The following is a 27,273-nucleotide window of genomic DNA, read 5'->3' as shown; positions in this document are numbered from 1 at the left end:
CATAACAATGTAGACCAGAACAAGAGAGAAAGTACCGTTTGATCCCTGGGTCCCTGACTCTAAATCTGTCTCAATTAAGCACTTTCTGATGTCAGTGTGAAATGCAGTTTTAACTAATTTCCACCTGTGCCCTCAGCTGATATTCACAAAAAGAGTCTCTGTAGTGAACCTTATCACCTTCTTTTAAAATTTAGATGTTTCAGTGAAGCGCCATCTTAAGACGAAAGACATTCAGAGTTATAAGTCGGCTTGCGCCTTATTGCTCTTCTTTGTTCTTGTTCTTGAGTTGCAGTGTCCCTTTTATAATGGGGTGACCAAAACCGAGCAGGCAGTAACTGCAGAATAGTTTTAGTTAGATTTTTCTTATTGTGTTGTGGCAGTGTGCCACTGTTGGGGCTTGGTCCCATTTCCCTTGTGGAAATCCTGCATGTTACCACACTGCTGTGCTCTTTGGCACTAGCTGTAGGGTTGTACGTGTGGAGTGTTGATATGGGCACTAGGCTGAGGATGTGAAGGCCGGTGTGTTTGTGTTCTGGGTGGTGCACTGCTGGTGCACGCTCGATTAAGGGAGTTGAGTTGCTCTAGTAAATATCCAGCTGTATATATGGCCAATGTGGGAAAGGACAGCAGTGCCAGCGCACAGATACCGGATAGGCCCACAAAAACTAAGCACTGAATTCTGGGACGTGAGGGTTATATGTCTGTGTAATTTTTAGTGTTGAGCACTGGTCATGTTTGAAACAGAAATTGCAACCCCCCCCATCCCCCACCCCCCCTTCCCCCCCGGCTCCTACCTCCTGCTGTCTGAGGGGCGGAGGAAATGAAACCTCACCGCTCTCTCCTCTTTTCTCTTTTCCTCTACAGCTCTCCCGCTCTCCTCCTCGTTAATTTCATCTCTGATGAATTATAGATGTGAGGAGAGAAGTAGAGAGTCAGCAGGGGTAGACGGAGATTGTTATTATTAGGATTAGTATTAGTATCAGCGGTCATGTTAACTCCAGTACTAATATCTAAGTATCAGTGTCTATGTTGGCCTGTTTTGGTAATGGTACAGGATTTGTAATTTGCAGTTTGTAAAGCCTGTTAATTGGTTCTTTATTTGTATGTACAGTCTCTGTGGGCAGTGTTTTGGCTTTTAATATTTGTTTATGGGTTTTACAATATTTTCATGTTGTATTTTGCATTAGGATTATTATGGGTATCCCTGCAGTATTGGAACTGGTACTAAATCTATAAAAACAACCACAGCACCCTGTAACATTCTATGGCATGATTTTTGAAGTGACTCTTAGTGTGGGTTGGTTATTATTGGTTGGCCTGTGGGTCGTCTTCTGAGAGCAAAAAGCCTAGGTGTGCCAGTTAGGGACACTGTGCTGCTGGAGACTGCTGTGTTTTGGATGAGACTCACTTACTGCGGTCATCAAAGATCCAGTGATGTGTCAAAAGAGTAAGGATGTTAACCTTGCGTGTCCTGGTCAGATTGTGAAACTGGCTCTCTCAATCTGGTTTCCTTATCATCTCCCAAGCGGTTGATTGGCCACCCTTGTGTCTGTGTTTACGTCCCCCCCCCCACAGACTTTAATTGTGAACGATAATTCATATCTCACTTGACCTAAATAAAAAAAAAAGAATAATAATAAAAATTAACAAATAACATTGGTATAGTACCACTTTGGTATTTGGACTGTTTTAGGTATTAGTGTGGCATCTGCATCTGTTGGTACGTTTTGCTAGTTGTAACATTAATATTACATCATTTTGGCTCTAGCACTTGTATTGACACTGTATTGACTTTGGCATTATGTACAGTATGTGTATGTATGTCATTATGTGATATATTATTGGGTGTGTATATTATTTATGTATATATGCACGTATATATAATATATGTATGTTCATATGCATGTTATTAAATATGTATATGTGCATAATGCTTAATTGGTATTTCAACTGCACCCGTGTTGGTGTGGCAGTTGCAATAGTGCTACATTGGAAATAGCACTCTACTGGTAGTTGGTGCTGTGAGTGGCAGGAAGTGAATGGAGTTGTGGGGGTGTTGGGGCAGAGGCAGGTCCCCTCACAGGGGGCGTGACATCACCGAGGCGCTGCGAGCAGGCCGCTCACCCACACAGTCACTCAGCTCAATTATTCATTCAGCCGACGGCGCTCTCCGGAGAGCCCCCCGCCACTCCTCGCAGAGAGCGCGCACCGCGCAGGAGGCTGCGGGAAGGACGCACTCAAGGGCACAGCCGCCCACGCCCTTCCCTGGCCAGGAACCCGCAACCCCCCATCGGCCGGAGGGAGCGGGGCGAGCTGGCCTCCAAGCCGGCACCGCCCCGTGGGCTTAGGGGCCCGAGGGCGAGGGGTCACAGGTCACCCTGCGTATCCCTGGCAGTAGATCAAAAGTGTCTAAAAGCTGCCCCATGCTCCTTTACTGTGCATCCTCAAGACCACTTCCAGTTTCGGCCACTGGAGGGCTCCCCATGGAGATGCCCCTGCTGCAGTGCAGAGCACATTGTATTTTTTCCAATCCATTTTTTTCTATTTTTGAAATTTCTCTTTCTTTTTGGTCCCAGATGTTTTTTAACTTACCTTGGCACTGTAAATAATAAATGTAAAATGGAGCGAGCAACTGCAAATAGGCTGGAGTTAATCACCCTTGAGATTAAGAGCCACCCTTAAGAGCCCTTGGTTCCTGCTTGAATGATTGCCTAGCTGATTGGTTCTCCTGATCATGGTCAAGCTCTCTCGTTTGGAGAATGGAGTTCAAGGGCATTGCTGACAGAACATGGCCGCCATTTCAGCGCCGCGGTGGTTTTGCCCCGGCTGTGTGCGCACTGTCAGGCCCGATGAGTTACAGTGAACGAGTCCACGCTTCCTGCGCAGTGCCCACTTCCTGCTCCTCTGTTCCCGAAGGTCAAATTGGCCATTGGGATGGTAATTCTTTGATCATGGGATTCTAGGCACTGCATAATGGGTGCTATTAGTATCCCATGATGCAGTTACAGGCATTTTGTAACTGTTGGATGTTATTAGTGGTCTTATCTCAAGGTAAGGATAGGTGTGATTGGGGAATTCTGTAGCTATATGGATATAAAGTCTAACTTTAATGTTTTTTCCACTCCTATAATTTCATCATTCAGTTGTCCGTAGAAAATTAGGTTCCCTGGATTTGAAGAGCTGTTTCGTGAGCCCTGGCAGCTCGTCCATTTTCATCTATGAATCACCTTGCGCAAGTAATGCCTGTGGGTAGTATAAGCTGAAGTCTAATTTATTGTAAGGTTTTTAAGATGTCTAACTGAGAAGTGTGCTTACCAAGAGTGAATGTCCTCTGATGTGAGTGTCATCGTGACAATGCGTGAAAGCCTTCTCTCTTTATAGGTGGTGGAGGTGTCGGCTACAGGTGCCAGAATCTCTTTGTTTAGATGGGAAATGTGGCTATTTTTTTGAAGAAAAATGTGCCCAGTCTTGTATCTTTGCCAAATACAGGCTTGGCTGTTCTGACAAAGACCTACTGGTTAAAACATTTTCTATGACATGGTTAAATAAAATATTGGAGCATAAGTATATATTTAATTCTATGCTATTTTCTATGTATGCTTTTTTCATTGCTGTTTAAAGCTTGTTGACCTGCCAGGGTTCATGCTGTTATTTGTTTTAAATCATACAAGGCAAACAAGAACACTAACCATTGGGGGGCTGTACTGTAGATGGGAAGTAATGGCTTTACCTCCCTGTGTGTTCAATGCAGGCTCCTCTCTCTGTCGTATCGATGGCTGGGCTAATTTAGCCCCAGTGCTCTGATTCTGCCCCCCATACCTGTGAAGGCAGAGGCTTCTAGCTCCGTAGCCTGGCTTTCACGGTCCAGTAGAGCCGCACTTCCAAACATGTGCAGAGCGAGAGGGAAAAGCGTGGCCCAGCGCCAGCACAGTGTGACAGCCTGACAGCAGGCTCTGTGTGGACCGGCACACTGGACCTAGTGCAGAGAGAGAGAGAGAGAGAGGGTGCAGCCATTCTGACACCAGCTGCAAGATTATCAATACACTAGCACTCTGATAATCTCACACATGCACACGGGCGTCACATGTAGCTTTGCCTGCACTCTGTCTACGGCTGCGTCCTTCTTTCACACAAACAAACACGCACGTGTGCTCGCACGCCCACGTTGCCATGTTTTTTTTTTGCACGCGTTCGCAAACGCACACCCACACACTCATTCACGCACACAAAAACACACGCTCCATTTTTTCAAGGCGAATCAAATCAAATCAGTTTTATTTGTATAGTGTTTTGTGGAGAGGACTGTCACAAAGACGCTTTACGGAATAACAGAGAGAAAATTGGGCAGAAACCAGGGCTGAACCCCACAAAAAGCAAGTAATGAGGTAAAAAAAACTTCCCGGTGGGAAGATAAAAACACTGAGAGTGAAAACAAGTGAGAGTGAGAAAAAACTCCCCGATGGAGAAAAAAAATCTCAGGAGGAACCCGACTGTAGACGGAGAGCCCATCCTGTGTTGGTGGTATGGATGTAACAGGAATGTCCTAAGGGACCTATCACAGCAAATAATCAAGTGGGTTGAGCAGGTTACAGCTGTGGTATTAAACTAGCAGGTGAAGTAGAAAGTCCAAATGAGGGGATCTATAAACAGATCAGAGGAATTGCTGTTTGCTCTAACAAATTGAGATCTACCAGAGAACCACATAAGAGCTTGCCAGCGAGATCAAGTGATTTTTGTAGCCCACGGAGGAGAATATGGTGCTCTATAGTATCACAGGCACTGCTTAGGTAAAATAGGACAAGAATAGAGATATAGCCACAATCCAGGGAGAGAAACGAATCATTTCAGCCTGTACTAAATAAGGATGCTGTTGAGCTACACATTTCTCAAGGATCTTTGATAACAATGGGAGGTTTGAAATAGGTCTATAATTAGCCAGTTCAGTGGGATACAAATTAATTTTTTTGAGTAGAGGCTTGATTGCTGCCATCTTAAAGGATATGAGAACATAGTCTGATAACAATGAAGAATTAATTATTCGAAGAATTTGTTTGCCAAGAACAGCAGCTTTGTTGGTATGCAGTCTAGAAGACAGGTAGCTATTCTGTATATAATTTTAAAGAAAAAACTCATTTGAATAGTTTGCTCTGGGGTATGGTAGTAAGGAATTCAAGCCCTTCTGTGTGTCTTGGAGGCAGTTCTGTGTTGTCAATAAAGCTGTTGCTGACTGATGTGGAGGCAAATACCTTCTCTCTAATTCCTAGTATCTTAAGAAAGAAAGTCAAGAAATCATTACCGCTACAAGAAGCTGGAATTTGAGGATTGGTTGCTGCATGATTATTGGTTAGTTCAGCAACTGTTTTAAATAGAAACTGGGGATTATTTTTGTGTAAGCTTTGAAAAGTGAGAAGACCTAACACTGGAGGGAGCATGCTTGTGAGCACCAAGGCTCTTACTAGGCCAAGAAGAAAACCTGTAATTTGGTAGAATGACACTTGTTCCAGTTGATGACACTTTTGTTGGAGAGCCCGTGTGTGGTCAGCATACCAAGGGACAAACCTCTTCTCAGGAACTTTTTTTTAACTTTTTAATGGAGCAACTACACCAAGTTATTTATGTAGAGCAGTAGCCAATCCCTCCGCCAGATCATTGGTAGACAAGGGGCTAGCTGAATTGTCTGAATAAAAGCCTTACGGTAGAACATCAAGGGAGGAAGGTGCATGACTGGTACTTCAGATGAATTCAATTTATACTCTGGTTTTGGGATTGAGTGAATAAGGTCATTGCAAATAACACCACCCCCTCTTCGATAGATGAGGGTTTTGACTGAAACCACGCAGAGAGAATACTCATTTAAAGCAAAGTTCTCATCTGCTTTCAGCCACGTTTCAGTCAAACATAATACGTCACAACAATAATCAGAGATTAGTTTGCTCACAAGAGCTGCCTTTGTGTTAAGGGATTTTATGCTTAGTAATCCAAATTTCAGAGTAGTGTTATTGCTGGAATTAACATCAGTATGTTTTGTTTCAATATTGATATATTCAATAATATTCAATATTCAAGTTTTTGTGGCAAACTTCAGTTTTTAGACTTAAAAATTATTTGGAATTATTTTGAACTGTGCTCTGACAAACATACAATCGCACTTACATACACACATGGTCTCTCTCTCTCTCTCTCGCTTGCTCTTACTCACACCCACACGCCCACTTGTACACATGCACAAAATGCTCATTCTCTCTCTCAAGCACCCACACACCCACTTGCGCTATATGCACATGCACACACACACACACACTCACGCTCTCTATTCCTCTGTCTGTATCACACACAGCCATGTCTGGATAGCGATAAACCCGTGACAGAGCAGTCCCTGTCCTCTCTGCTTTCCAGTGAGAGTCTATCGAGAGGCCAACATGCTGATTGGGGTGTAGGTTCTACCACTGAACTCTCCAGGAAAGAGATCATTATCTGTAATGAATCACATAGGGACAGCAGAATTAGATCCAGCCATGTCAGTCTAGATTCTCCCTATCCACTGTTTAAATACATGATGACTAGATTACCTGTCTTTTAATCAGTTTATATGCATGAGCATGGATGTGTGCATGTACGTGAGGTTCACGATTCATGTCAATAGTACATGCTTTGTTGGTGACATTTCTGTAGTATTTGCCTGCTATACTGTAGTTCAGCAGTAAAACTATGGTGCTGACTGGGGAAAGGAAGTGGGTGGAAAAGATTAAGTGTTTATGTTTAATAATGAGAAACATAAGTAAGTGAGTGTTTAATAATAAGGAACACCAGTACTGTACGTGTGTGTGTGTCAGAGAGAGCGAGTTTGGGCGGTTGTGTTTTTCAAGTGGTTAGTGCGTAACATAGTGCTTCTTGTGCAGCTCTTTTCTGTCAGTGTAGCCAGGGCTTCATAGCATCTTAAATGAACCAGCGAAAGCTGATTCTGCTGATTGCTTCATCCATAATGCAGGCAAAGTCTCAGTTCACGGTCTTACAGCGGGAGATAGATACTCAATAGCAGCCGTTCTTTCTTTAGCCTTTTCTCCGGCCTCTGGGCCCAGAGGGCGGGAAGCCTACGTGTTCCTCCTGCCTCTGCGTTTTTCCTGGCCTAGGTTTCTGCAGTGTAAATTTGGTTCAGTGGAATGAGGTTTGGCGTGATGTTGCGTCTGGCGCTTTTGGGACCGCTCGCCCCTCGGCCATCGGCGATATGACCGCGTAAGAGCGCGAGCTGTCGATACCGCGCCTCGCAGGATTCTGTGCTTATGCTACGCTCAGGCCACAGGCTGCGTGAGAACAAACAGTGCTCATAATGTACCTGCAAAACAGTTTTCCATCATTTTGCGAAAATGAGCCGTGATTCCCTGGGCCTTTACAGTGTCCCTCCAAATGCTTGTACACACGTGTGTGATGGAAAAGCTCATTTGCAAAGGAACAGTGTTTCAGTACAGCAGGGGGTCCCCAATGCGTTTTACACATAGCTGACATGTATTGCCCTCCCTTGTCCAAATATGGTGAGTGTAAAATTCAGAATGTACGTTGTCTTTTGATTCTGTCGCTAAACATTGGGCTGGGTCACACACAGATTTTCTCAGGTGTATTTATCTATGGTAAAAATTTAATTGACTTTTTATAGTCATTAAAATATATCTCCTTATAGCAGTTTCTCTCAATCATTGGCGATTTACATTTTTTGACAAACATGAATTTGAATTCTGAATGATTCTTCCTCTCATCTTTCTCATCCCACTAAAGCTTCAGGTCCTACGTCACTGTACCCCCACTTCTATATTTTCTCTCTCCTCCCTTACTTCACCTTCTTTTCAGCCTTGTCTGCTCTTTCTGTCACACTCTATCTTCTATTTCTGTCCCTCATTCTCTCGCACCTCTCCCTCCCTCTCACTCACTCTCTCTCTCTCTTTCCTCTGTCTCCCTCTCTCCCTCCCTCTGTTTGTCTCCCTCTGTCCATCTCAGATTCAGATTCTAAAATAGTTTCCTCTTGGCATGGTGTGCCAGGAGCGGCCTGTTGCCAGAGTGTTCGCAGATCTGTCCAATGCAGAAACACTAGAACAGTTGGATGGGTAAATCAATGCACAGGATTAGTTTTTTCCTTCCCTCTTTCTCTTTCCTGCATTTCTTGCTTCCTTTTGTCTACAGCATGGCTCTCTCCTTCCTTTCGAACCCTGGGCTCTTGCCGCCCAAATACGAGAATCGCGCTTTGCTCCACGAATCGAAATAAAGCGAAGTGTCTTCATTGCTTGTCTTGGACGTTATGTCACGTCCATTCTTATACTTTTAATTCATAGTAACACATGTTAGATATTTCAGAATGCACATTAATGAGTTTTATGAGTATTATTTGTGTAATAGAATTCTTTATTGAAGATGAAACTTTGATATGTGCCATGTTCTTTATCATTTTTGATCCTTGCGATGAGTCTCCATCTACCTCTCTCTCTCCATCATTTTGACTCTCATTTCTTCCATCGCCCTCGCTCCCTATCTGCCCCACTGACTCTCCGTTTTCCTCCCCCACCATCTCACTCTCTCTGCCTCACGCACACTGACCTTCAGCCCCGGTTTTACACAGACACTGCAGAGATGCCAACTCACACTCAACACATGCGAGCACAGTACCGTACCATACATGTCCTGGGTTTCTCAGCCACTCTCTAACGCGCACACACTCAGTGTTCCACTTACTCACGCACACCCCCACACAGTCTAATACACTCTGCATAATGCCATTTGCACAGAGATGGCTGACAGATCCTTGAGGAAGGATAGAGACAGACAAGGAGACTTGCTGCACTGTAGATGAACATCTATATCTAATACGTCCGCAGTATAAACATGTATAAATATGTGTTACTGAAGCAGCTGTGTGTGCATATGCACTTGCACGTGATGCTCACTCAGCCATGTTCACACCAACACACTTAGTCACAGATGAACACGTAACAAACACACACGAACGCACAGCACACACTCGCGCGCGGATCGATACAGATACGCACGCGCCCATCGACGGAGGCTCACGCGCACGCGCCCACGTACGGACGGAGAGAGACGCACGTTTGTCATGAGGCTCGGTTCCCCACTCCCTCGCTCGGCCTCGCCCCGCTGTGCCCGCGACGCGGATTTGGCAGGCCCCGTCAGTCGCCCTGCCAGAGCGTTTACGCTCCGCGCCGAGCTCGGTCACGGGCGAGCGGCGCCGGTGACGTTTGGCTCCTGGGTCACTGTCACCAGACACGGGGGGGGGACTGGGGGGGGACTGGGGGACTGGGGGCTGGGGCTCAGGGCCAGACTCCAAACTCCGCTCTCAGTCAGAATCAAACCGGCCGGATTTAGAAACTGTCCGCCGAGCTCAATGGTGTCCTTGGATCACCTCTCCTCCGGTGGACTACGGCACGCCATTGGGCTGATGGGAGACGGGAGGCGTTGTCTGTGCGCGGTGACGCTGAGCAGGAACTGACCTCACAGTTAACATTTAGCAAGTACTGTGGGTCTAATTACAGTTTGAAATCAATTTTAAAGTCTCTGGGAAAACAAAGCTTTTGAAAATGAACTCATGGGGAAATTCTTAGTTGGACGTACTGTACCAAGCACATGGCAGCCTGCACTTAAAGAGGCTTAAGAGACAAAAAGCCATTTAGGTTTGGTCCTAAATTTTGGTAGTCAGATATCCACTCTTTGCACTCTCTGGATGCTGTGTCAGTGATGATTATTACATTACAGGCATTTAGCAGACGCTCTTATCCAGAGCGACTTACACAACTTTTTACATAGCATTTTACATTGTATCCATTTATACAGCTGGATATATACTGAAGCAATGCAGGTTAAGTACCTTGCTCAAGGGTACAACGGCAGTGTCCTTACCCGGGAATCGAACCGGCGACCTTTCGGCTACAAGCCCAGTTCCTTACCCACTGTGCTACACTCCGTCTATGCTGTCTGTTTCCAAACTGTTTGTCTTAAATGTATATTAACCAATTTATTTAAAAATGCTCTTCATTGACCACTACTTGCTGGCTGGAATTCAGATCATTACAATTAGCATTCTAATATCTGCATTGCTTCTGGAGGTGTGAGGGGATGTATTCAGTTTGTGCCCAGTGTTAGCTGAGTTTTTGGAGGGTTGTGATCACTACAATAAGCTGTATCAGACGTGCTGTGAGGTCGATTATTGAGGCAGATGGTCAGTGCTGTCGTGTCCAAGGCTGTCTGTGGAGGCTGTCTACAGCCAGCGGGAGAGAGAGACAGGCTGATACTCTGATTACCTCACTGGTATTCTGATTGGCTCTTGATTGGCTGTCTGCTGCGCTGATTAGCTGACGGATGCTCTGATTGGCTGTCTGCTCTTCTGATTTGCTCATTGAACAACGCTCTCTGAAATTCTACCATGCAGGTAGTGATGCTCACAAGCAGTGACTCAATTATATATTCACTGAGACACAGATGCAATGCTGCTGTGATACTTGCTGACACACTGACTGATGCTTTTACTGGTCATCCTGTTCTGTGACTGAGAACAAGCATGTACACAGACAGGTTAAGGAAGTTGGCTTTGCAACCAAAAGGTTGCAGGTTCTAACCCTGGGAAGGTTACTGCAGTATTAATTCTTAAACAAATTGTGATTGTGAAATATATATCCTGGAGCGCTCCCAATGCATAGCAGTTTGATACTAAAAATGTATGAATGTACAGATCGGAAGTCAGCTGTAGGTTGACTCCACTCAGTGCACTAACATGTTGCACAACCTGGAATAGTGCATGCTCCTCTGCATTAGGAGCACTGTTACATCCCTGAAATGATATGCACAAATGTAGGCTATGCATGTCAGCCTGGGTAAAGGTGGCTGCTAAATAATGTAACGGTATTTCAGGCTAGTGCACAGTTAAACTTAATAGCAGTAAGTTTATCTATCAAGCACTTCTCATACCGGGCACTCAATGTGCTTTCCAGCAAAGGATAGAGGAGGCACAATTCAATGGCATTTGATTGTTCAAATAAAGATGTTGTAAAAGGAAATGTGACAGTTAAAGGTAACATATACACTGCAAACAAGAGACAGCATAAAATAATTAAAATGGTGAAAAAGTAAAACTGAAATTGCCTCTATACTGTTGTCTTGAGTTAGTTAATGCTCTCATACAGGGTACTGATGACTAGAATATTCCACCATCTGCATACTTCTGCATTAATATTTGAATATACTGACTAATAGATACAACTGTACCGCAGAAAAAAGAATATGAACCAATCCTATGACTTTTCAATAAACAGAGACTTCATGTACAAAGAGACAAAAGCTGAATGTGTGTGTGTACGTGCGTGCGTGCATGCGTGTGCGTGTTTGTAATTTGGTCTGGATATTTAAGAAGAATTTAATTTACTTAAGGGCTGGTTCATTTCTAAATAGATGTACAGTACACACTGGGGCAGACAAACACACACACACACACGGGCGCATATGGCTATGCAAACACACACACACACATCAACAAGCAGTGTGTGTGTGTGTGAAAGATATCTACTCTGATAGTAAAGTATTGATGTGATGAAACTGCAGATATAAGCGTTCTGTCTGTTCTCCTCTGTCAGGTTCAAAGCCTGCTGGCACCTTCACTCCAATTCCTCCTCTCTGTCTTTCCCTGGTGATAATCAGGCCCTCATTAAAAACCGCTGGCATTGCATCATTCTCTCTCTCTCTCTCTCTCTCTCTCTCTCTATTGCTCTCTCTTCTCTCTCTCTCTTAGATTTAGAATGCATTGGAATGATTATGTAGCATCATTCTTCTTCCCCACTCCTCTGTATACACTCGTTTGCCCACTGCGTCCGCGCTTTTGCTCGCAGTATCCGTCCGCTCCAGTTTCTCCTCACACTTTTACTCTCTCTCTAAATGGCTTGCAGCGCCTCTCGCTGAGGCCCCTGGGGCCTGCCGCTCACCTGCTGCCTGTTGGGCCCGATTCTTGGGAGTCCTGCTGCGGGGGGATCGAATGCTGTCAGAATTACTGTGGGGTTATAGCGAAAGCATTGGATGTACACAACGACTCTGGCGTGTTAATAATACAGGAACTATCCGGACCGTGGTACGGAATGATCAGTGTGGTATCTATGGAGATAACTTCATTCGTCTACCCTATCCCCTCCTTACTTTACTCATCGCTTGTTTAAGCTTTTTTGGGCATCTGCGCTTCTCTTCTGCTCGCTTTCTCTGTATGGCCCCTACTCCTCCTCTGCAGATATGGAGAGATAGAGAGAGGGGGGTGGGTGGAAACAGAGGGCTTTTTCATCATCCAGCTGGACCCTCAACTAAGCTGATAGATGAGGGTCTTATTCTCCCTCTCCTCTCTCTCTCTCTTTCACACACACACACACACACACGCACACACTCTCTCTCTCTCACACACACACACACACACACTTGTGTCACTGATCCGTTGAGTGTGTAGAGGTGTACCCAGGGAGGGAGGGGGGAGAAGTGAAAAGGGAGAGTCATGAGAGAGGAGAGGAAAGAAAGTGTGAGATGAAGCCTTTGGGGAGAGAACCACGAGAGGAAAGGCAGGGAGGTTTGTGAGGGTCAGAGGGAGGGATGTAGAGAAGTCTAAAATAAAAGAAAAAACATTTGCTCAACAGATGCCTATCCAGGGTGTTTTGCATTGTTGGGTTTGATGTACATTCAAATTTGAATATTGTCTATTTATTCCTCCCGATGTGTACAAAAGCAATTCAAGTCAAGTCCCCTGCTCAGTGGTATAACTGGTGTGCTCTATAGGGTTTTATTTATATTTTACAAATATTTCTATCCCGCCTCTTCCCTCCCCAGTTTGTAATGCCCTGCTGTAATTGTAGGCCCTTCCATTGCATGCAGTGTGCTGCTGCTTCATTTCCCTCCCTGAAATACACCATCTGATCTGGACCACGCTGGTGACATGCGCAGTTAGCGGGATCGCGATCGACTGGAGGAACCACTGCTTTTAAGGAGGAGGAGAAGGCTCTGCCAATGTACTCCTTCCGTCCGTGAATATAATGCACTTTGCTCCTGACCACACGGAGTCCATCCCAACCACAGGGCACTTTGCTTCACTAAATATAGGGCCTCACCTGGAACGAGCCAGCAGGAAGCAGCACATCAGCCCAAATCATATGGAAAAGCAGCCTTACTGTACCTGATAGAATTAGCCGCCTTCGTTCAGTGGAATTTCAGCAGAGACAACCAGATTCCTGACCTGCTAGAGTGACCAGGAGCACACGTGGATCTCTACCCCTAATCAACAGCATGTATTTCTCCCTCTTTTCCTCTCCTCCTCTGGCTGTCACTCATTCCCTTATTCTGTATCGTTCTATTAATCAATCTGTCACGCCCTCATTGCCTTCTTCCTTCTGTCTCTTTCCTGCATTAGTCTCCTCTCTTACCCTCGCGTTTGCCACCTCTCTGCCTGTGTTGTTTCCTCTCTCCGTCTCTTTCTGGCCATCTCTCCATCTGTCCCTGTCTCTCTGTCACTGGGACAGACAGCCATTGTCCTTTACAGTAGTGTGGATGACACAGGGTTGTTTTTACTGATGTGTAAGAGCATAGAGTGGCTGACTGAGGACTTATGAATCCTGTAATGAGTTTAACTACATCGACCTGTCATTCATTGTCAGGCCACTCACAACAAAGCCCAATTATTGGTTGACTTGCCAGCGATCGCATCTGCTAATTGTGCTCATTTTCGGTTTCATGAAGCCTCATTGTCCCATCACTGTCAGCATGTTATAAGCAGGATAATATAAACATGTACATCATGCAGCACTGTGGACGTTGGTAAATCCGCTTATCTTACGCTGGTTAATTAGACATCACATTTGTTGTGTCATTTCTATGCCTAGCGGTTCTCTGTTAACCAAAGGAGACATTTGGAGCGCTAATCGTTGGTCTAACGAGGGCTGTACAGTTAATGTCAGACCCCTGGTGAGTTTTGGCTTTCGGTGCCTTCATTGATGAAATGGCTGTGACCGACTCTCCCTGGGTGAGCTTTCTGTGTGTGGCGACACGGGCAGGTGCCTCCCTGGGTGGCCAGCGCAGAACCACACACAAACACAGGAGCCGAAGGGGGGCAAACTGGTGCATCCCTCTCCTGTTTCCGTGCTTCGCTGGTGTCTGTGTGTGTGTGAGTGTGTGTGTGTGTGCGTGTGTGTGAGCGCGTGCGTGCGTGTGCATGTATGCGTGTGTTTGTGTATGTATGTTTACTTGTGTGAACCACTATAATTGTCTTGCAGCATATCTGTGCTGGTCCAAGACTACATCCCTCTTTATTCAGCCCTGAAGAAATGAAAGTAATTTGACCCTGTGTACAGATGACTCAGATACTCTGTGATTGTATGGAGAACCAGAATCATAACTTAAGAATTCTCATCGGGGTTTTCTTCTGCTTACATTACAGTAGGAATGTAGAGTTCACACGTGAGTCTGTTTTTATAAACTGTGTTCTCGTAGCAAGACTTGAATGTGTTAACCTGGAAAAAGCCTTACACCCAAAGCGACGATTTATTGAAAATATTTTGCAGGAAATCACTGGAACTTGGCAAAAGCTGTGACTCATTATTGGGCTCCCATGCGTTCTTAGATGGCTTCCTCCTGCATTGTAACCATTGCGCAAGTGCCAGTGCAAGTTCTTGATCTGGTTCCAGTTGTTTTTCAAATCACATTCCAACCCAGGTATGTTTCTTCATGTTTAATGTCACCCGTATGTGGGATCGCTCCTCAGTGACATTTCTGGTGATGGTGTAGATGTGATGAAATGACAGGCCTTGATTCTGAGTCTAGATGGGCTCACTGCTCTGTTCGCCTCATTATGTATTTTTGTATTCTCATGTTCCGCTCATGTTCGTTGTCATGACATGCCTTGTTGGGTAGAACTGTGGTAGCTGGGTTGTGTGGGCTGCAGTTTCACAGCAGTGTGTCATTATTGTGTGCCCGCTGTAGGAGTTCAGTTGTGGGAATGGTATAGAAATGTGCATATATATGCCTTTGGTGTATTGGGGGGGGGGGGGGGGGGAGGTTAGGGTTGGTTTGTGGCAGCCGAATTGAGCACTATTGAGATATGCTGTCTATGTTCTCAGTTACTGCAGTGAACTGTCAGCATCAGGACCCCAAACACACACTGCCACCTAGTGGAATTAATGAGAACTGCTGGTTGTCTGAAAATTGTTGGCTGTCTTTTCTTGGGTACATGTGTACACATGTGTACGCACGTATACATACTGGGTCATTTTACAGTGAAAACCCCCTGATGTGATTTCATGGGATTCTGCAAAAGAAGTGTGGTATTTATAGCTATACCTGCACCCACTGTTCCTGGATAAGCTGGTAGTGCTTTCTGTCACAGGTATTCTTGAGGCTGCTGTCAGCACCCAGTGCTCATGCAAAGTCACCAGAGCAGGGCAGGCAGGACCACAGACTGCAGAAAGAGTATGGACCAAGTCACTGTGACGTCACCCATTGACTTTCCATGGACTTGGTGAAAAGCATTTTGAAGTGCAGTTTTCGGGTGCTGCAATGTTGTGCAAATTGGAGCCAGAGACTGAGCATTAGGGAAAAGGGGGGGGGCCCTCATAAGTGTGTGAAGTCTGGCCGAGTCTGGGTCGTATACTAAATGTGAGAGATGCAGTGATGCAAACTGTCCCTGATTCATCCGAAAAATATTAAAATATTGTCCAAATAACACAATAACTTAACAAATCTGTACGTGAGGAGACATTATACAAAGAAAAAACACCTATTGCAACTCCATTTTCTTGTGGGGAAAAAATGATTGACTTTGTATATTGACCGTGTTGTTACCACTGACTCACAGTCAAACAGATGGCTATACTGGAGCCAACCGCACTGGCGCAAGAGAGGAACACCGCTCAACAAGACCAGGAAGTGAGCTTCAAAAACGCAGCCTGGCTTTGGCTGTTTGGGCAGGCCACAGAGACACTGGGACACTGGGACACGAGGACACAGAGACACAGTGGCATGGGGACAGAGCTGTGGCTCACAGTTCCTGCCAGTGTGCTGTGGTGTGGAAACAGTGACATCTAGTGCAGACAGAGTGTGGCCAGCCTGTCCACCACAGCGTACCCTGAGAGCCTGTCCACAGCTTACCCTGAGCAGGGGAACACACTGTGCAGTCTGTGGTGTGTGTTCAGACATGGTCAGTAGTCGAGCCCTGGTCAAGTTACTGTATTTGAGACTGAACCGTCACTGAGGGCACTTGGTTAACTTTTGGGGTTGAAATTAACAGATTGCTTTGGACATGGGTTCATATGTGTATTTGAGTGTCAGATAGAATGTGCCTGAATGTATAATATACATGGTGTCTGTGTTTCTCAGACTGAATGAATGCTTGGTTAACTGTTTGTGCATGTAAGAAAGAGAGTTCACCGTGTGTGTGAGACTTCACAGTGTGTGCATATGTGTGTGTGTGTGTGTGTCAGCACTAGGGATCCACTGTGTGTGTTTCAGCACTATGGATCGAGTGTGTGTGTGTGTGCACTATGGATCCAGTGTGTGTGTGTGTCAGTACTATGGATCCAGTGTGTGTGTGTGTGTCAGCACTATGGATCTAGCATGTGCGTGTCAGTACTATGCATCCAGCATGTGTGTGTGAGCATCATGGATCCAGTGTGTGTATGTGTGTGAGCACTATGGATACAATGTGTGTGTGTCAGCACTATGGATCTCATGTGTGTGTGTGTGAGCACTATAGATCCAGCGTGTGTGTGTCAGCACTATGGATTCAGTGTGTCTGTGTCAGCACTATGGATTCAGTGTGTGTATGTGTGTCAGCACTATGGATCCAGTGTGTCTGTGTGTGTGTGTGTGTGTGTGTGTCAGCACTATGGCTCCAGCGTGTGTGTGTGTGTGTGTGTGTGTGTGTGCGAGCACTATGGATCCAGCGTGTGTGTGTGTGTGCGAGCACTATGGATCCAGCGTGTGTCTGTGTGTGTGTGTGTGTGTCAGCACTATGGATCCAGCGTGTGTGTGTGTGTGTGTGTGTCAGCACTATGGATCCAGTGTGTGTGTGTGTGTGTGTCAGCACTATGGATCCAGCGTGTGTGTGTGTGTGTGTGTGTGTGTGTGTGTGTGTGTGAGCACTATGGATTCAGCGTGTGTCTGTGTGTGTGTGTCAGTACTATAGATCCAGTGTGTGTGTGTCTGTGTGTGTATGTCAGCACTATGGATCCAGCGTGTGTGTGTCTGTGTCAGCACTATAGATCCAGTGTTTGTGTGTGTGTGTCAGCACTATGGATCCAGTGTGTGTGTGTGTGTGTGTGTGTGTCAGCACTATAGATCCAGTGTGTGTGTGTGTGTGTGTGTGTGTGTGTCAGCACTATGGATCCAGTGTCTGTGTGTATGTGTGTGTGTGTGTCAGCACTATAGATCCTGTGTGTGTGTGTGTGTGTGTGTGTGTCAGCGCTATGGATCCAGCATGTGTGTGTGTGTGTGTGTGTGTGTGTGTGTGTGTGTGTCAGCACTATGGATCCAGTGTGTGTGTGTGTGTGTGTGTCAGCACTATAGATCCAGTGTGTGTGTGTGTGTGTGTGTGTGAGCACTATAGATCCAGTGTGTGTGTGTGTGTGTGTATGTCAGCACTATGGATCCTGTGTGTGTGTGTGTGAGCACTATAGATCCAGTGTGTGTGTGTGTGTGTGTGTGTGACCACTATGGCTCCAGCGACGCTGCAGTGCGTTTACAGTGTAGCCCACGCGGTGAGCCTGGAGCACTGCCTCACGGCGCCTATGTTATTTACATTCCAGCAGAGTTACATAAAAGCAAGCCCACAGGACACAGGCGCCATCTTTCTCTAATTCTGAGTTTCACACAGGGAGCCTGTGGAGATCATTTCCTATCACCTGACTGTGTTTGGAACCCAAAGCACACTGGAGCTACGGTGGGCTTTTCAACCATAAAGCCACAGTAACTGTACCAATGCCACAGGGGAATCTGGCGTATGGCTCATTTTCACTTCCTGGCTGATTCACAGAAGGAGAATAGTGGATGTAGGCATTGGACACTGTAGCAGAAGGTTATGTGTTTGAATCTCTTAGCATTTTACCATGACCTTAATTGGTACAGTAAGTCCAGGTGTGGATATATCGATATGTGCATATATTTAGATTCTGTATTATTATCAGCTCACAGATAAACTGACAGACTGGCATGACACGCTGATACACTCACTGTTATGGCACCCCGACTGACCATCCACTATGTCACCCACTGACAGACATTTGCTCTGAGCGATGCTGACTTCTTGAATACAGTCAGATGTTTATGTGGGGTTTCAAGAGCTTGTTTGGCCCCCTGCTGGACACATCCAGTCACTGCAGACAGTTCTGTGGGAAATTTGAGTGCTTTCCTACTGCCCCTCAGTTGTTCTGCCAGTGCTGCCAGGATCCTTATTGTCACATATGCGCTGACACGTGTGGAGCTTGACAGTTTGAGAGTAATGAAACTAAAGCACCTCCGGGGATGGTGGATCTGCACCTGCTCCATCAGAGCAGCCTGTGAAAGGGTACCTACTTCCATGAGAAGAGGGGCGTTTTAAGGGGGAGGGTTGCCAGGTTTGAAGATGTTTGGACACAGGATATATATATGGATGTAAATTTAAAGGATTGTTACTGCATGTTTGTTCTGTTCATTAAATCCCCCTGAAGTGTATACTGGTGGTGTCATTGGTCTTTGGCAACTGCCATATGCTTCTGATAGCATTTCTATGGCCTGGTTTCCTATTGTGGTTCCATTGTGGTCATGGCCTGGTTCTAATTTGTGGTTGTGTTGTGATCAGCGTACAACCTCACAGCTTCAGTGGAAGGCCATTGTATTTTCTTATCACTGTTGTCTCACTCTAGGTTGCATTTTAAAATGGTTGGAAATGTAAGCAATCTCTATACAGTGCAATTTTGTGTACCAGGTTGTACCCAGTAAAGGTCACACGCACCCTGTCAATTTCTTCAGAGTGTATGCAGTACTCAGAATAAGAACACCAGATGGAAACTTCATATCTGTCTATAATTCTTACAGATCTCCAGCCTTCAGATGCCTGCATGTTGTGAATAAATAAATGTCAGTACTGAAACACTGTGAGAGGAGAGTGAGCACCGTAGTGACTGCTTATTCCCTGAGGTCGGGGGAGGGGCAGCTTCATGATTGCGTGTGTGGGTCACCTGACGCACCACCCCAACATCTGTTCTCATGAATAATACATGTGTGTTATCAGGCATGGCATTGTGCCTGGAAAACTTGTTTCCTTGTGTGTGTGTGTTTGTGTTTGACTGTTTGTAATATTGAGAGGGAAACAGAGTGATAATAGAGAGATATTTTCTCTGATAATGGGATAGGTATACGTTGGGATAGGTATACGTTGTGGAAGGTAAAGCAGAGCAGTGTCTCATTTTTGCAGAGATACCTGTGCGTGTGTGCTCACATACATATGTGTGTGCATGTGGTCTGCTGTCCATAAAAGGTATAGGTAGAAATTAGAATAGGACAACAAGATTTCTGTTTAGGCTGTGTAGAGTATGTGTGTTTGATTTGATAAACAGGCCCTGAGTGAACATAGATTTGACATGCTCTGATATTGCATCCCATTAGCAACACATAAATGAAACTTGTACGCACACACACACGCACACGCACACGCACACACACGCACATTCATAAATTTTTGAATTCCAGTGTCCCCCGTCCTTTGCTCCTGTCGTTTGTTTCAGACTTTTTATCTTCATGCTCCTCATACTGGTGATGTCAGTTGCCTGGCAACCAAGCTATCAGGGCCCGATTGTTTCCATGACAACGTGGCAGGGGCATCGTGGATAGAATTGAGAGGGAGATGGAGGGAGGGAAGGATGAAGGAAAAGAGAGTGAGAGAATGAGGGTATGAGGGTGATGGGGAGAGGGAATGAGGGAATAAGGAAGGATTGTGAGCGAAGGATTGGTAAACAAAAGCAGGGGAAAAAAGGGTAAGCGAGCAGTGAGAGAGGGAGCGTGGGAAAAGGAAAGCAATGGAAAGAGGTGGATTTATTTCCGACCCGTAAAGTTAGTGTGGGCGTATAAGAAATGTAAGACTGTAGGTAAAGGAGGAGGTGGCGGGTATAACAGTCTTTTCTGGCTTTAGTGCAGAATGACTCAGCTTTGCTCTTGGTCCAGTCCAGCCCATTCACCTCCATTCCAACAACACTGAATGCCTTCCTGTTGGCTCCTGCTGTTCCAGTCCATTACTTCACCCTGCCAGGACATAACACCCACTTACGATGCTGTGATGGCGGGATGGGGCAATGTTAATGCAGCGCTGCTGAAACGTTGCTGAAACGTTGCGGGGGCTTAATCCGGAATCAGAGCAAACGGAGTCATTGTTCCCCACAGCCTCCCTGTAGGAGTATGTTTACACTGGAGATTATCCCTTAATTAGCACCTTCTTTAAATAACTGTGTTGAAATCCCAAATACTGTACTACAGACCTACTCAGCCAGTAGTGACATCACGGGATAGGGCATGGAACCAGAGGAAGGCAAGACTGGGATGTATCTGTAAATAATATAGTGACTGATGTATAATATCATTGCCGTAGAATACTGTGATTGAAGTATAATGTCTGTGTAGTAGAATATAGTGACTAATGTACAGTATAATAACATTTCCACACAATACAGTGATTGATGTATAATATCAGTGCAGTAGAATATAGTGACTGATGTACAATATCAGTGCAGTAGAATACAGTGACTGAATATCAGTGCAGTAGAATACAGTGACTGATGTATAATATCAGTGCAGTAGAATACAGTGACTGATGTATAATGTCAGTACGGTAGAGTATGACTAATGTATAATATCAGTGAGGTAGAACACAGTGACTGATGTATAATTATCAGTGAGGTAGAACACAGTGACTGATGTATAATTATCAGTGCGGTAGAACACAGTGACTGTTGTATAATATCAGTGCGGTAGAATATAGTGACTAATGTACAATATCAGTGCGGTAGTGTATAACTGATATATAATAACATCGTCACAAGATACAGTAACTAATACATAATATCAGCACAGTGAAATCCGATCTGATAATCTGCAGTATCGTTGCAGAAGAATATCGTATACAGTATGATAGAATCTTCTGCAAAATTGGTATAGTAGTAGGCAATGAGTATAACAAGTGAATAATCTGTCGTATCAGTGGAGTAGAATATTGCCAGTAACGTGTTGATCCTAAATTCTGTAGAATATAGTGACTTTCAGTCTCAATGCTGTAGAATATACTACATGCTGTAATATCCGCATGGTCGGATATGATGAGTAGAATAACATGAATTAAACATAAATGAAGTAGAATCCAGTGACTTGTTTTTAATATCAATACAGTAAAATATTGTGGCTAGACTGTAATATTTCTGCTGTAACATAGCAATCAGGCAGTGAAATGAAAGCAGTTTAATGTGTTTAATATAGTGACCACTATTTAATATCAGCACCATAGAATAGAGTAGCTGGACTGTATAATGTATAATCTGATGCATCGGGTTATCATTAGACAATTGGATAATGATATTAAAATTAAACTGCATGAGAGCAATAATGGCTCCTCAAACACTTATGCTTCCTAGAATTTTTCTTGTCTCAGATCCTCAGTAGATTTGATTACTTTCCTCAAATCATGATGTTCTTGTATTTAGTGTTGTATTCATAATGATTACATAACCACAGATGATATTTAAAAAATGATAGTTCATTTCGTATCATATTGCTTATGTGATTACTTCCAGAATTATAGAATTTGCTTCTTATGATATGGTAACAGAGTGCTGTGTGTTGTCAGAGAATGCTTAAAAGTACGTATTGCGGTAGGTGAGGAAACGATGGAGCATCATTTCAACTGTGTGGTCTCTCTGTCTGTATTGTCCTTCTGTCCTTTCGTCTTTCTGTCCTGCATTAGCTGTCAGAACTAAGTAACACAGGATCAAGCAATGGAAATTCGAATGAGTAACTGAGAGTAGGAGGAGCAGGAAGGAGATAATGTCTTGGTCTAAACAGTGTCAACCATACGAAGGGAAGCTAAAAAAGACGTGCAAAAAAGCTTAGGTGAGATTCTGTTTTGCTCTCTCTCTCTCACTCTCTCTCTCTCTCTCTCTCTCACTCACTCTCTCTCTCTCTCTCTCTCTCTCACTCACTCTCCCTCTCTCTCCCTCTCTTCCTCTTCCTCTCTCTCTTGCACTCACAGTCATAAACACACTGTATGAATCATAGTCCAGTCAGTCTGAAGGATCACTCTCTTCTCCATCTCAGCCCCTGAACACCAGTACTACTGAACATCTGCTCTGCCTCCCATAAAAAATACCCCCCCTCCTCCATCTTCTATAGCATCCCCCCTCTCCCCCCTCCCTATTTATTTTTTGTCTTCCCTCACTCCCTACCCCAGCCCCCCCCCTTCCTCCACACACACCTCCCCTCCCTCCTTTCCTGCCTTCCCTTCATCTCTCTCTCCTTCTTTGCGAGCGTCTGGGAGAGGGCTTTTTCCTGTCTGTTACTGATGAAGGGACGCACTAAGCTTCCCCTGCTCTGCTCATGTGTGGTACGTAGAATTTGCCTCGGAAAGAAAATACCTCCTTTTTTCCATCCCTTTCTCTCCCGTTCTGTCTCTTCATCTTTCTCTCTCTCTCTCTCTTTGGCTTTCTCGGTTGCTATGTACTGGCATGAATTATTGGGAGATGATTGTGATTATTTTCGGAGTGATTATAATTGGCTGTGGGTTGTGTGGGGAACTTGCAGGCAGGCAGGCTGTCGGCGCGTTTGTGTGTCTGTCTGTCTGTCTGGCAGCCGTGGTTGTCAGTGCGTGCATAATGCAGCAATTAGCCCTTTTCAACTCGCGAATGTAATGTTTTGCTCGCAGACTTGAGTCACTGTGTGAGTGTTTGTGTGAGTGTGTGTTTGTGTGAGTTGGGTGTGTGTGTGTTTGGGTGTATGTGTGTGTGTGTGTGCGTGCGTGTGCGTGCGTGTGCTTGTACATGTAGCTGGTATGTCTTATAGGATGGGGGATACCTGTATTGCTTTAGGCCATGGCTTGAGCTGTGTGCGTGTTTGTGAGTGAGTGTGTGTGTGTGTTTGCATGTGTGCATTCACGCGTGTGTGTCTGGCTGTCTGATCCTGCTTGTAAATACATCGTTGATCTGGATATTGAAATGTCATTTGTGGGTGTGTTTAATCCAAGGTGCCTGTGGCCAGGGACACTTTCTGTATGAATGGGTGTGTGTAGTCAGGCATGTTGCAAACTCCCTGGTGTGGGCCTGCCTGTTGAATGTGTACGTGAGCAGATTGAGCTGCGCATTTGGCTTGTTTGTGTGCATGTGCGTCTGCACGGGTTATGTTTGTGTCTTCCACTGCACTTGCAGCGTATGTAGTGTCTGCGTGTGTACGTGCTCAGCTCTCTGTTTGTGTGTGTGTGTGTGCGTGTGTGTGGCTATGGGGCTGTAATCAGCGAGCGGGTGTGTTTGCCTGTGAATGAGTGCGTTACAACTTATCTGCCCGTGCATCCTCGAATTGATTTGGGAGCATGGCTGCAATCAGAGCACTTTAACTGTAATTAGCTAATTGGACTGTAAACGGGGGCCGATGCAGTGATTAGGGAATCATGCATCAATTAATTAATAAGTGAGCTATGGCATGATTTACAAAGGATGATGGGATGCATGCAGATTAAGTTCCTGTTGTGAACCTCTGTGATTGGTCTGGAGTTTTACGAGCTGCAGCAGCCTCTCCCTTGGAATGTCCTGATGATGAAGCAGAATTGCTAATGCAGGCTATAGAATATTTATCCAACGCCCATGTCTCTGAATGCACTTCCAGTAAGGTGACTAGCCGACAGGAAGTCTCAAGGATCTGTTTGCATGTTTGTCTGTGTGTCTGTATTTGTATTTGTGTGCTCATTTGTAGTGTGTGTCTGTGTGCCTGTGTGTATTTGATGTGGTTATGTTTGTGTATACTGTAAATGTGTACCTTTGTGTGTGTGTGTGTGTGTGCTTACGTATGTGTGCATTTGGTCTGTGTGTGTGTGTGTGTGTGTGTGTGTAAATATGCTTATTTATGTGTACATTTGGTGTGTTTATGTGTGTGCGTGCTTGCAGTGTATTTTTTTCTGTGTGTACGCTTGTGTATACTTAATTCTATGTGTGTGTGTGTGTGCTGTTTGTGGGAGAGAAATCCCCCACCCACACATAACACGAGCTCTGCAGCTGGTGAAACTGCTGCCGCTGAGCTAATTGCCCTTTCCTTGCTTGCAACTGGACGACTGCATTGACTGCATGACATTGTGAAGTGCTGGTTAAGGTGCTGGACAATCAAAGTGTTGTAATGATTCCAACTCTGATCCTACGCCAGGAAGTATTCTGCACTATAATATGGTGATCGCTGTGAAGCTGTGTCGTCCTGGGTAAAGTGCAGAAAGCACTGATTTGGAATGGGATTGACATGAGAATTAAGTTGCCCGTAAATTGGCATGTGATGAACATTGCTTTGATTTTTCACTTTAGTTAAGCATGTTTGGAAATGTCCCAGATTCCATCTATATGGTACTTTTTACAATCAGCCCTTCTATGGTAGGTATCTCATTTATACAGAGAACAGTGGTCGGTCCTGGAGCGTTGTGTTTTGACACGTAATATTTTTTTTTCCATTCATGTCAAGATGAAATTCACGAAAATGTTGAAAACAGCGAAAGGTACACTTCCTTGATTGTGTCATTCAAAGTTGTGGCCAAACCGTGAAGTGTGGGGATTGTGTTAGGCTCTGGGGACTACCTGTGGTAGAACTCATTGGCTCATGTCCAAACATTTAATTGCAGGATCAGTTGTTAGGATCTTTTAATACAAATGACCATGCACTTGCACTGGAGGGATACAGTATTGTAGCATTGTAGCTGCTTGCTTAGCGTACAGTGTGGATGGAAAATGTAGTCCACAGCTAGAGGAGTATGTGTGTCAGTTTTAGTTTTGACTGGTTGTGGACTTGACCTCCAAGCAGCCCCCTGCACAACCTTACAAAAGTAATGTTTAGTGTTGAGTGAGTCTCTTGTCTAAATGTAAGATGGGGCCCAAGGTGGGGATGGGTTTCACTATTCTGTATTCTTTTAACAATCAAAGAGGACAGTCTAGTAGCAGTTAAATGAGCCAATGCTCCCTCAAACAGTCTTGAAGGATTTACAAATATAGGGCTCTCAATGGATTAGTGAGTAAATACGCTTATCTCCAAAACAAGATGAGCCCTATAGCCTTGACTTTGGTTATGTGACTCTGGGCTATGTCAGTAGTGGTGCTATGACCATGTATCTGCAGTGGCCGGTCATAGACCCCCTGGGGAAGGTTGGGCTTGAACCTGCCAGGGTTCCTCAGGTTACTGCTACCTAAGGAACCTCCAGCGACTCGTACAGTTGGTGCTAGCACTCCAGGAGTATGCCGTAACACCCGGTGTTTTTGTTGTGCTGGAGGAGTGTAGTTGATTCCGATGAACTGCTCTCTGTGCAGGTACGGGTGGCATAGCGATGATGTGAAGTCACAGTGGAATTGCTGATTTCAAACCTGAGAATAATAGAAAAGCCTGAATGTTAAAGGAACTGGAGGAAAAAAAGCCTTGGCAGGGCGGTGGAGCATCTAGCTGTGGTGGTAGATGTGGTTCCTGGCTCTGTTAGGCCCAGACTGTGCAGTACCAGCTAGGGGTGGATCGGTATCATTTAGGTTTAGCCTTACACTGGTGCCAAAATGATACTTTTAAAAAGATACCGGTGCCATTCAAAATGGTGCCTGAACTGATACCTTCTTTAAAAATAAAGAGCAAACAATGACATTACTGAGCGTCTTTGTTTATTGCAAAGGCAAAGAAATCGTAAATTAAATTATAAATTATTTAAATTCATTTATACCATTTTTCTTTTGGCATTTTGACCTTGTTTAACGTTGGCTAGCGTGCTAACGGCACCTGCTGTCACTAACTGAGTCGACAGCCAGTAACGTAGTAACGTTAGCTAGTGAAATCTTGTGTCGCCGAAATGAGGCGCTGAAATCTGTGATTCGATTCGGTCCGGTTGGGACCGGTCATGTGGGAACCTGTGCCGTAGCTGTACCGGGTTTCGGTACCCAACCCTAGTATCAGTATGCCGCTCCGCTGAGCTCTTCTGTCTCAAAGGGTTTGGAACTGTCCTCTTTGACACTGAATGGGCTCCATCCCCAGCGCAGTCCGATCAAAGCCTTCAAAGATGGCGGCGTGCCTACTGCATCTCTGCTTGGCCCACACCGTTGCGTAGCTGGAACAATGTGCTGGCTTCAGGACTACAGACCTGTGATGGACAGCCACTTGTTCAAGTGGGGGAGCGTTGTGTCCTTTGTTCCTCTGAAGTCATTGTTCTCTGTAAATCATTTTGTTTGTTGTTGATTTAAGCTGGGGCTTGTACCTTTGAAATGGAGTCTGCGGAAATCTTACCTGTGAGCCCATCACTCCTCTCATTCCCTTTCCATTTGCTTCGCTTGCTTAAGTGAGCCAATAATCCATACCCATTGGCAGATACCTCTCTTTCCGTTCATCGTGTATCATGTGGTGGAATTCTTCCCCTTCCCTTCACGTCAAGTCGAGATAAGATAAGACGGCGTTCCATTTAGTAAAATCTGTAATTGTTGCAGAGAGAATATAGGCAAATTTCCCTGTCATCATCTATAACACACACTTGGGTGAAGCACAACAAAGATAGTGAACCAGCTTCAATTAGGGCTGCAATTTGGTGCAATTTCATGAGCCTGTTGAAAAGGTGCAATAACAGCCCAACGGTAATTGTGAGTTGCCTACGTGGCAGCTGGCGTGAGAAAGAGGAGAGTGCTGTAAATGACTGTGCTTCGGCTCACTCAGCACCTGTGAACTCCTCCTAAGATGGAGATAAGGCAGGTTCTTTCACTTTCCCTATTTCCTTTTTGGTTTAATTTCCACTGTCCATTTATTTGCAAGTAGCGCAATGGAGCTGAAAGCAAAAATTTGTGGAGAGCAGCTGTGAACCGACACTTCCTGATTTGTAAGTCCACAGTGTGAAAATAGACACACTTCATCTTGAACCTCCTTGACCACGTCTTCCATTTTACTGGAAAGTGGGCAGAGGGACGGGTTTCTGCCCTGGCTAGTGTTTACCTGGAGCGTGTGCAGACGGTGCAGAAACACTGGCCTCTCTAATGTGCAGTCGAATCCAGG

General features: G+C 45.0%; 1 protein-coding gene across 4 annotated transcripts in view; it reads left to right on the top strand.

The window, feature by feature from the left end:
- dlg4b (discs, large homolog 4b (Drosophila)) overlaps positions 1-27,273 on the top strand; it is a 126,543-nt gene that overhangs the window by 20,276 nt on the left and 78,994 nt on the right. The window contains exon 1 of one of the 4 annotated variants that reach the window (XM_035410691.1): positions 22,477-22,624. The exons of the other annotated variants lie outside the window; for them this stretch is intronic. Coding sequence (XP_035266582.1) covers positions 22,583-22,624 — 42 coding nt within the window. The 5' untranslated portion in view covers positions 22,477-22,582. Of the gene's footprint in view, positions 1-22,476; positions 22,625-27,273 lie in introns of those variants that run through there. 4 annotated transcript variants of the gene reach the window in all.

The sequence above is a fragment of the Anguilla anguilla genome, chromosome 3 (genome assembly GCF_013347855.1).
Source record: "Anguilla anguilla isolate fAngAng1 chromosome 3, fAngAng1.pri, whole genome shotgun sequence".
NCBI classification, from domain to species: domain Eukaryota; kingdom Metazoa; phylum Chordata; class Actinopteri; order Anguilliformes; family Anguillidae; genus Anguilla; species Anguilla anguilla.
Note: the sequence above shows the minus strand (reverse complement) of the source record. Positions and strands in the feature narration are given on the sequence as shown.